At 37.5% G+C, this 11,736-nt stretch overlaps 1 protein-coding gene across 3 annotated transcripts in view; it reads right to left on the bottom strand.

Moving 5' to 3' along the window:
• Positions 1-131: 131 nt before the first annotated feature.
• The window catches only part of kdm6a (lysine (K)-specific demethylase 6A), a 52,248-nt gene continuing 40,643 nt past the window's right edge, over positions 132-11,736 (bottom strand). For all 3 annotated transcript variants that reach the window (XM_084121984.1, XM_084121985.1, XM_084121986.1), the window contains 12 exons: positions 7,998-8,127; positions 7,617-7,722; positions 5,850-6,055; positions 5,324-5,385; positions 5,162-5,236; positions 3,964-4,112; positions 3,728-3,842; positions 3,424-3,611; positions 2,410-2,551; positions 2,157-2,283; positions 1,221-1,391; positions 132-1,093 (listed from right to left, as the gene is read on the bottom strand). In XM_084121984.1, the coding sequence (XP_083978110.1) occupies positions 1,061-1,093; positions 1,221-1,391; positions 2,157-2,283; positions 2,410-2,551; positions 3,424-3,611; positions 3,728-3,842; positions 3,964-4,112; positions 5,162-5,236; positions 5,324-5,385; positions 5,850-6,055; positions 7,617-7,722; positions 7,998-8,127 (1,504 nt within the window). In that variant the 3' untranslated portion in view covers positions 132-1,060. The remainder of the gene's footprint in view (positions 1,094-1,220; positions 1,392-2,156; positions 2,284-2,409; positions 2,552-3,423; positions 3,612-3,727; positions 3,843-3,963; positions 4,113-5,161; positions 5,237-5,323; positions 5,386-5,849; positions 6,056-7,616; positions 7,723-7,997; positions 8,128-11,736) is intronic.

Here is an 11,736-nt window from a genome sequence, read left to right as displayed (position 1 = left end):
TGCAGTGCGTAGATCCAAGAAAAAAGATCTGCACACGAAAAATAGGCCAATTATGCATATTATGCTATATATATATATATATATATATTATTTAAAAAAGCATAAATATTATTCACACCTGAGACAAGGAATTTCATCACAAAAGGAGAATATTTTAATTACAAAGACAACTCTGATTAGTAACCCATAAACCATATCAATCTTCATGTTTCTGTACAATGCTCGCTAAGCAGTTTTATTCATGTATAGAAAATGTAAAAAGAGAAATGTTCAAAATTACATTACTCCATAAAATTTAATGGCAGGAACTCTGGAAAAAAAATAACAGCATTCCATCAACAAATATTTTCAAGCAATAAATATTTATAAATAGTGTAAATTTACAAGATTAGAAATATAACACAAAAAACACAAATTAAAGTTTATTCCTTATTCTATGTGCAACCCATTTTTCTTTGTGACTTGGCTATCCACACACCCCCACCCCCCACTTAACTTTTTCCTTAAGAAAAAGAGGCAAAAACTATTTTTAATAAGAAAAAAAAAATTCACATTACAAATTTCTTTTTTGTTACCTAAAGAAAATGTTGAACAAAAAAGACCAGCTACGGTAGTATTTAAGAGGAAATAAAAAAAATAAAAAAATCATCATGTATCAGCCCATACATGAAGTACAGAAAAACACAAAAGAAGAACAAAACAAAAAAGGATTAAAGCAACAATAAAAAGGAAGAGTCAGTAGTTTTGAGTGATTTTGACATTTGTGGTATATACACAAAACCATTTTTCCTCAGCAATTAGTCTATTTGTAGTTTGTGTTTCAAAGAAAAGTGGTGCTGAACAAGCTGGAACAGTCCTGAAGATGGAGACGATCCCACTTCACTCCAGTGGGCCGAAACTCCATACTTGGCAAGGTTGCATAGACAAACAGCTTAGAACCAGCAGCCTCGTGGGGTTTGCTACAGAAACCAGTGGTGTGGAACTGGGTCAGGTCTCCTGAATATCAGAAAGGGATGTGTTGCGTTCCAGGGTGTTATCCGAAGAACCGTTAATGTTAACGTCAAGACGAGGAGGAGGAGGGCAGGGGTGGGGCCTGTGGAGAGAGCAAGAGGACGTTAACCATGCTCAATGCTTGCAACCTGGGACCATTAATCGTACGAATACAAGTTGATATAAAAGCTCCATGCAGAGATTCGTCTACAGGAAGTTTTGAGACTCACTAATGTGAACTGGTCATACACTTGCATGAGGTCCTCTATTTTGTACTGCTCTAAAACCACAAAGTTCTCAAGGTTAGGGCTGCATCTCCGAGCGCAGCCCTGGCAGTGCACCACATACGTCTTCCGTGAGTTGCTCTCACTGGTGACAAACAGCATATCAAAGACCTCCACCTGGGAAAGCAATGGAAAAGATCAGTTAACAAAAAAAAAGAAACGAAGCAAGCATGGATAGAAAAGATCCAAATCAAATGAAAATGGACTAAAATGTAAAAAAACCTTTCTAGTTTTTAACTAGAAGAGTCCAGTATCAAGAAAAAGATTGATCGAAATGAAATGTTCACCTATAGAAATTTAGATTTAAGGCACCCACTCACTACAAGATAATCGGGCCGATTCCGACAATCCTAGGTAAAGTCCTGATTATCTTGATGGCTCTACATATTATCTTAGCAGATTTTCCTGTGGTGTGATGTGTTAAGAGTGACTGAATCTGCACGGAAGAATGTCAGGGCTGCACCGATCTCTACATGTTGAATATTTACAATCAGAAATCCTGTTGTGTGGGGAGGACCCCAAGGACAAACGCACACACACTCTGTAGTTTGTCATATAGAACGAAATGATACCAAATCAGCAAGCGTGCTGATGGAACACTGAAGCATAACACAACTTCATCCAAACCGTTTTCTCTTTTTCCTCCGCAAATTACCTGGAAAAAGCAGTCCAAACACTATTATCGCCATTACTTCTTTCCCGTCGTCCTCCATGTTTGTTTACTCTAACGTCATGGCATTGTTTACATAGTTTTATTGACATCTTTCAGATTGAGCAATTACTTGACATGATACGGATTTCAGTAAGTTGTACTGTATCTTTCAACATACCTTCTGATGTTCATTTATTTTGTGCTAGAAAACATTAATGAAGAATACACACCTCACAGATGCTACAGTAGTGAGCAGGTTCGTCCTTGGTCCTTCCATGCCAAACTAGCTCTTTGCCAGCAGCTATAAGAGCCTCTCTCAGCATCTGACACTGCTTTAGTGTCCTCAACAAACAGTACCTGAGGAAGAGGAACAGACCATTATTTAACACTTCCATTAAACTGCTTGAGTTTTCAGTCACAATAAACTGCATCATTGTGACCACTCAAAGAGCCACAATCATTAATGTGGTGCAGTAGACTCACTTGATCATCTCAAAGAGCTTGTGGTCTGACACTTTGATGTTCCTGGCCATGTTCCAAGAGAGGTGAATCATAGGAACGATGGATTTGACACTCTGGAGTTTGTTCCACTCGTAGCGTTCCACAGCTGACTTATACTGATGCACTGAAGGACGAATAAGAATTAGACCCTTCTGTCAGTTAACAAATAGATGAACTGTATTATAACTTGAGGTTTACACATAAAAGAACCTAATTATCAGTTATATATTTCACTTTAGAAGACTGAAAAACGTTTCTTTCAAAGAAAACACTTTCTTCAAAATTGATATGCACGTCTGTTCTAAATCCAAGTGAGCTGCCTATCAAGACAGCATTTGTTTTGTTTTTATTCATGGTCTTTTACATCAAATAGAAAATAGACAGCATTTAAGGCATTATAGGCACACTCCAGACTTGAAAGCTAAAATGCAGGCAGCAAAACTATTCTGCCTCGTAAGATACCTTATTTCATCCAAATTTTAGGGCAGCACTGCATGTATCCTTCATAGATAGGTTAAGTGCAAAATATCAAGAAAAAATAAGATGGCAGACAAAAACCAAGAGAAAGGTTGACTATAAATATATTTAATTAAACACTTAAAAGTTAAAATTAAAACTTAATTTCTATAGGTGAACATTTCAATTAGATCAATCGTATTTTTCTCGATACTGGACTCTTCTAGTTATTTACCAAGGGTGCCAATAATTCGAACCATGACTGTATACACAACAAAAAAAAAATGTTTAATTTTTTTTTTTTTTACCTATATACGCTGTGCAAAATATCTGATAAAATATTTAAGTTTGAATGTGGTGACTTTTATACAGCTGAAACTTCGTAGAGTGTTCCAAATCAGTCACTTAAGACAAAGAATAATGGTTTGGATGCTGTCTCAAGACAGCTGCATAGGTAGGCAGTGTCTCTTAGGCAGCTCATTAGGTTTTAGAACAGATCTGGTGGTCCAACAGCAGTGATAAGAAACTTGGCAAATTTACCAGTGAGTGGTCCTACATTCCAGGCAATGTTGTTGCACCAGCCAATAGCCTGAACCCAATGCACAGAGCCTGTATTGAGCCAGACCAGATCACCTGGTCGCTGGATAAAGCGATACACTGGAACATTGGCCTCATACAAGTCCTCTAGATTTGGCCACCATGAGCCCATCAGGTAATTAATATTATTCCTGCATAACAAAGAACATGTCAGTCAGTGCATGTGCAAGACAAGTCTACTATATTGAGACATACTCATTTTAGCATATAATGATTCAACAAATTCACAGTTTTTGACAGTGCTCACTTTTCACAGAAATCATTCATGACACCCCAGTACGACTCAGGAACAGCAAACCATTCACAATCTCCAGGGCCAATATTAATGTTGACAGAGCAGAAGTTGTTATTTTCTTGATGACCTGAATGGGCAAAGAAACATTTAACATCTACACTTCATCACTTTTAATGTCTGTATTTGAGAATGCTGCCTCAGTTAAAGCACAGCGAGATGTGCATGTGCTTGCGTGCCAATAAACTGACCTGGTGTCCTGCAGCCTGGGACCTTCATATAGAGCTGTACGGTGTTCATGCCGAGAATGGTATGGCCCACATGACTGAGCAGATTCCCTGCAGACACCACCCGCGCAAAGGCAGGCAGCTTACTCAACTCAGCCAGCTGCAGCTTCCACCTGCAAGGCCACAGGGCAGAGAGATCAGATACAATGACCTAATATGTCTTCCAGTTCCATCACAACTCTAGGAGTCTGTCTGAACGCTGCAAGAGGTCTGAAGAGGTCCATTTAATTTTCACACAATCCTCCTCCAGACTACAACTAAACTCAAGAGCATTTTCATGAAGCACTAAACCACATGAGGCATGCATTAAAGTGATTTTATTACTGTTAAAGAGTGTTGTTAAGCACTACAGGAAGCAGAGAGCCTAAGACTTATTTTCACCATGGTAAAATTCACTGCACTTCATGAACTTAAGTAGCTTACTGGTTTTTAAAGAACGCTTGTCCATTAGATCCATTAGTCGTTTAAGATTTAAGCTTTTATTGCCAGATTATAGTGATTTCAGATTCTGCTAGGTGACTTATCCTAGAATGCATTAAATTTATCAAGAATTAATGTAAAGACATTTATAATGTAAAACAAATGCTATTTCTATTTCAAATAAATTGCAAATACCAAAATAAGAAATGCAAGTGTACTCAACACGTCATAACCAAAGACATTAAACAAAGACACTGTACTGCTCCGTTTCCACACTTCATGAAGCAGCACAATCATGTTCTACCAAAGAAGAAAAGTTTCTCATATTTAAAAAGTAATAAGAAACCTTGCTCAAGTACCAAATTAGTACATTAAGATTTTTATGGATTATATAACAGTTTTCTTAGTAGACTTTAGTGATGAATGTCTGTTGAAAATGGAGCTTTGCAAATCACAGCTAAAAATATATAAAGAAAAGCTATTTTAAACATCAAAATACTATAAAATTATATATATAATGGCAGTGTATATACCCCCAACTACAGAAGTGAGTAAATCGGATATTTTACAACCAAATGTTGTTTCTCCAAATACATTTTTATTCAACAAGTTGTGGCTATACAATGAGTTTGGGACTTTTGATGCACACAAGCATGTCTGTAACTTTGTATATCATGTTAGATGGTTGGGGCTTAAATAAATAAAATCGCTCAGAGGAACAACAAAACCAGTAAGCACTTACTTTTTCTCATCTGACAAGTCAATGTTTGTCCCAAATTTGATGTGCTTAAAGGAACCTCTTCTTCTCCGCAACACACTGAAACACAAATGCAGGATCCAGTTAAAGACTATGGTTCTGTCAAAAGAGTTTAAAACATTTAGGTTTAATGGAACAAGCACTTACTTTTCTGACGGAGCAGATTCTGTGTCTGAGTGGTCTTTCTGCCCTTTCTTTTCATTTTCCTCCTGTTGGATAATAAATAAAATTGTGAAAAGGAACCATTAGAAACCAAAGCACCACCAATCATGAACTGTTTCTCACTATCACTATTTCTCACATATGTCTTTTGTGATCTCGTAACACAGCTGGCTGAGCCCAAACGCTTCAAGTATTTGGACTGCCTCAGAAGCTGCTAATGCACCTCTGTCAACAATCTAAGTGAAATTGAACTCCCAAAGGGCATGATAGTGACAGAAAAACACACACACCCATATTGGTTGACATATTGGTCCCAGTTCAGAGCAAATGCACAATCAAGAGCGCAAGATTCTGGCCATTATTTTCAAGTAGAGTGATGAACAAATGATCATGACGACCAGGATATCTGAATCCACATCAAACTGCTGACACTAATGAAATATTTATCTAATCTACGTGTTTATCTAAGACAGCACGTTTTTTTCTTCATGATGGAATGACGACAACTCACCCGCAACGATTCCTGGAAAGAAGAGGCCTGGTACTGAGCGTATCTGGCAATGGTGGTGTGAGACCGGCTGCTCTCACAACGCCACATCTTCCTGCTGCCCGTCACGTCCCAGTTCTCATCAGTGGGCTGAGATAACTGAGTCCTCACCTCCACCAGGTGCTCTGGGTTGGCCTCCACCAGAGTCTTGGTGGAGAACAATCCTAGGTCTGACACGAAGAGAAACGGAGAGAAAGACATCAAATGATGAATATGGATATAAATTAAATAATATCCAGGACCATCAAATTGTCAGATCATAAGCTCTTTGAGATGATCAGGTCTACTGCAATCTTTGAGAGGTCCCAATGATGAAGTTTAAACAAGAAATTAGGTATTAAATAATAATAATAATAATTATTATTATTATTATAATAAACATCAATTACCAAAAGGGGATTCCCCTTTTAATTCATTTAAAGGCATGTTTTTAGAGAGAAAAGCTGCTTTTCCACCATCGGGTCAAACCATTCTCGTTGCTTCCACAGTGGGGCTGATAACAGAGCTCTTTGGAATGTATATAGCGACTGAGTTATGGAAAATGATCAGATATTTATTTTAATTTTATTATTAACTTGTGTTTACTTCGCTCAAATAGCGATCTTGGCCAGCTACAGAGGAACTGGGCAACAGACAAGTAGCTTTAACCAATCCTGAGTGTCAACGTCACTACACACATTCTACCAGCATGGTTAACCATGGCTAACTGAGCAGAGAATGGTTTGTAACCGTGCCTTGTCGAGCCAAGCTCAAGTGGAAATATAACTGTAACCATTCCTTATATTACTTTCTTAGAACCGTTCAGCCCGACGGTGGAAAAGCAGCTAATGTGTCATTGAATTTTGCAGCATTTCTAAATTGAATGAGCATTAACAATAAAAAATAGGGGAAAGGGGCCATACCTTTCCTACAACTCAAACGTGAATATGTTTAGGTTTCAAACCCTTACACACAGATTGTGCCATACGTGGAAAAACAGACAAACAACACTCGCCCTTTAGTGTGCATATTTTGTCTAAATGGCTCAAATTTTCCAAACCACCACAAATGATGAGATAATACATAACAGGTCTAAGATTGACAGGCACAATAATGCATACAACGTCAGTCAGAATCAAATTTGAAAAATTTGATAAAAAACTATACTCAAACGAAAATGATATATTCCATTATGTAATTTATGAGGTTTGAAGAGCAGGTACATAAGTCCATTTAAGCAGAATCCTGCTACTGCATTTTTTTTTGGTAGCACTTTTTTTTTACAGTCCTGTTCCACATGGGCATACTATGCACTTATTATTAGTTATTACAATAACTGTGTAATAGCTAGGTAGTAACAATGAACCTATGCATAAAACTAACTTTAACCCTTATATTACTCAGTACTTAGGCAAGAACGCTGTAAAGTACACCTAAGTGCACGTACTGTAAAATAAAGTTTTTTGTGGTGGGGATGCTTTTATGTAATGACACTTTCAGCATGCAGATGGTGCTGTTGTCATTTGCAGCCAAGCCATCTTGAAATGTGTTCCAAAACTCACTGTCTGTGGCAGTGCTAGTTAAATGTCTCCTGACTGTTGTAGTTTTGCAAATGACTGAGCACTAAATGAACCAGTCAAATTTAAACAAATCCAAAATTAAAATAAAATAGACCACATCTCAATGCTCACACATGTACGCAGTGCTTTGGCAAGCACACAAATGTGCACAAGCGCTCAGAAACACGCTCACCTAGCTTGAGTGCTCCAGCCAGGCCACGGATCACTGTAACGGGGTTGGCTGCGTTTGTGCAGAACTGATGTAGCGGTGGAAAGAAAGCGTCCCTCTTGTTCTCCAACTGCCAAGGTTTTAAAAGGTAGGTTTAGGTGACTGTAGAAAATAACGGCTTTGAATTTAAAAAAGGGTGTAATAGAGCAAGCATACATTTAGGTTAAATAAGGTTTACTTAAATATCTTTCCCATGGCAAAAAAGTGCTTTCAATCAGTGCAACTGGATTTTTTTTTTTTGGAATGTACTTTGCCTTGTAAATAACATGCCGGCAGCAATACTAGAAAGAGTTGAGGAGGTCAATCCAGGCTGCACCGTGTCAGACGTCGATGACATTTACTTACATAAATACTAGGGGTGGGAGGATTGAGCTTGTCCTTTGGCAGAGGAGGGAAGGGTGGAAGCGGTAACCGCGGAGGGGGACACTTGTCCAGTAAGATGCTGTTATTGGACACACCATTCTTCCCCAGGTTTCTGCAAAATAATTTTCACAATATATTTATTAGCTCTTTTTCAGATGGTTGTATACTATAATATTATACAATAATTTATATAATAATGTTACAATTATAATAAAATAAACATGTATATCATATTATTGAACTCATTTTGATAGTGCATGATGCAGTGGAGAGCATAATTTCAGATGTCTTCTTGTTAACATGACAGGGGCACAGGGCAGGGCACATGTGCTGCTGCTTTCTAGACATAGATGGAGCCACAAACCAGATCACTAGAGATCAACAGCCGTTCCAGTCAAAACAAACAGTGTAGGAAACGCACTTGATACAACACTGCAGTGGGTTAAAAGTTCAGGAACTAAAATGTCTCTAAATAATTACAGCTGTGAGGATGGAGCATAGTTACACTGGTTTTGTTTGGAAGAGGAACCTTGGTGCTTGAAGTTTTACAAGTTTGACAGTCTGACATTTTATGCCGCTAAGTCTCTGCGTTGTTGAGATCGTGGCACTTTGCTGTCATTTTTAATGATAGAATAGCTCATTTTAACATGCTGAGGCATTACAAAAAAATAAAGGTTTGCAAAAATATATTTTGCAAACTGGAATTTATAAGTTTGCTTATTACTAGGCTCTAGATGAGTTAAATATATATATTAAACTGACAGCAAAAACACTTTGGGCATCCAGGAAAAAAAAGATTTAAAAAAATGTATTGTTCATGGCTCTTATGATAACCAACAGTCAAAAATATGTAATACTGTGAATGAATACAATTTAAAATAGCCATTTTCAATTCAATATATTTTAAAACATATTTATTGCTGTGATGGCAAAGCTACATTTTCAGCATCATTACTCCAGTCTTCAGCGTCAAATGATCCTTCTAATATCCATTCTAATATGATGATTTGGTTCTCAAGAAACATATATTATTATTAGCAATATTGAAAACCGTTGTGCATAATATTTCAGTGGAAATTGTGGTAGATTTTTATTTATTTTTAACTGACTGACCCCAAACTTTTGAACGGTAATGTATATAATTACTTTATTGGCCGTGTATTGAAAGCAATCACACCATCCTGAAGACAACCACACAACACGTCCTATAACCGCTCCCATCAAAGCTTACACAATGACAAAATATCGCAGTGTTATGGTCAAAAAAGCAATATTTCTGCTACCTCAAAATAATTAACAGCTAAACACCACGGCAATTCAATTTATGCACAATTCAGAATACATGCATACAAAATAAGTCATTAACCTAAACCATCATTTCACAGCAGGTTTAGACTAGGATGGATTTATATTAGACCAGGGTTTTTTTTAAATTCAAAGACAGTGGGCCTTGCTTTTAACCCCCCATAGTATGAATTGCATACAGTCTATATGAATTACACTATATGAATTCCTTATAGGCTACACAGATTCTTAATAAAGCTATGCAAGATATTCAGTCAAGAGCAGTGAACGGTTTTCAATTTCGTTTGTTGTTTGATTAAAGGTGCCATAGAATGTGAAATTGAATTTATCTTGGCATAGTTAAATAACAAGAGTTCAGTACATGGACATGACATACAGTGAGTCTCAAACACCATAGTTTTCTCTTTCTTATTTAAATCTCGTTTTTGAAAAACACCCCTGAAAAACGGGCGAATCTCCACATAACACCAACTGTGACGAAACCGATGGGATCATTAATATGTACGCCTCTAAAAATTTGCATATGCCAGCCCATGCTCAGTGCCAGGCGAAACTGCACAGCCGAATCATCAGAAGTTCTGCAGGTGAAGAAACAAGCAGGAGGAGGATCATAGGGAAAATGGCAGATCTATCTATAATCTATCTATCTATAATCGGATACCGCTACAGTTTAATTCGAAGTTGTTTAGTTGCTCTGCCCATTTCACCACGGACTGTTACAACAATATCAAGCAGCCAGGCTTCTCTCGGCGTCTCAAACGGACGAAGGGGGCAATTTCAACTAACGTTATATTCCCGCAAGCGGCAAGTAGGGATTTTATTAACGATAATTTACATTGTGTTATCTAGATCCAGCGCGATATTGTTTTTTCCTCGAGAGACATCATGGCTTGCAAACGAGCGAACGAAGCATGGCAGTTGCTCAGTGTTTGGTTGTACAAATGAACACAAAAATATTTTTTTGCTCCTTCATCCGAGCCTCTGGAGAACCAGTGGGTTATGTGAATTTCTGATGTGTAATTGTTCAAATTCAGACAGATAATCTTTCTTTCAAAGTCGTTCAACACTGTTTATGCATCAGTATATCGCGTTGCAGTGATAAGATCTTCATTCACGCGATCAACAGGCTGTCATCTGCTCAGTGCTCATCACTGAAACCTTTTATGTGATGGGAATAGATCTAAATACTTAAAAAAAAACTTCTCATGATTCGTTAATCCCGATAGCTGTAATAGTAAAAACATATAAAAGCTGTAATAGTAAAAGTTTTCCAGATAGCTCTACATGTAATGCCAGATATTTCATATGCAAGCATGTCAGCCAATCACAGCAGTGGGCAACAACACTGAAGTCTCACAGCAGACACGCCCCTTCAAACAGAGTGTTCAAATCAATGGATGAAATCAGGCTAGGAAATATGCCTTTTATTTCTAAATTATAACAAATTTTGATCTAAAAAACATACTAACATTATAAGGGCACCCCAGGAAACATTATAAAATAATAAAATAATCCATTCTATGGCACCTTTAACATTAACAACAGACAGCAGCAGGAAGGCCTACATGCGGCCCTCAGTCACTTCAAGACTTTATGCATAGATCCAATATAGGCTAATGATAATTTTTCCCAACTGTTAATTTTCAATTTAGACATAATGCAATAAGCCAGAAAGTGAACTTAAAGGTCCCGTATTATGCCCCTTTTTCACAAGATGTAAAATAAGTCTCTGATGTCCCCAGAGTGTGTATGTGAAGTTTCAGCTCAAAATACCCAACAGATCATTTTTTACAGCATGTTTAAATTGTCATTTTTTGGGGCACAGAAAAACGCGCTGTTTTAGTGTGTGCCCTTTAAATGCAAATAAGCTGCTGCTGGACGACCCAGGGGGCGGAGCTTCATGAGCTCGCGCTCAGTCTCTCAGGACAATTTCATCTCACGGAATGATGATAATATCAGAAACTCTCAGTAACGGTGTTCATTTCAAGTCGGACAATAATGCCTACAGAGTCAGAGTGCTGTATAGAGATGAAACAGGTATAGTTTAGTAGTTTAATTACGGTTATTATAACGTATTTGTCATCTGCTTGTATGTATCCATTATTTATTAATAGCCTACAAGTCTGCTGTCTGAATGATGATCAAACATATACTGATGAGTTTAATAAAGTTTATTGTACATCACACAAAAGATGAAGCGTCAGTTTTACTTCAGAAAATCACCGTTAAGAGCTGAGTAAACACAGTAAGTTATAAGAAGTGCACAAGTACATAAACGAATTTCGGTAGAGTTGAGGGAGCATTCCTGTGGGCGGAGGTTAGTCAAAAAACGGTTCTAGTGACGTCATTAAAGAAGGAAGTAGAGGGATGTAGTCCAAACGGGCCGTTCGATGTAGGCGACTTCTGTTAAATAAAA

The sequence above is a fragment of the Abramis brama genome (genome assembly GCF_963993115.1).
Source record: "Abramis brama genome assembly, chromosome: 8".
Lineage (NCBI taxonomy): Eukaryota > Metazoa > Chordata > Actinopteri > Cypriniformes > Leuciscidae > Abramis > Abramis brama.
Note: the sequence above shows the minus strand (reverse complement) of the source record. Positions and strands in the feature narration are given on the sequence as shown.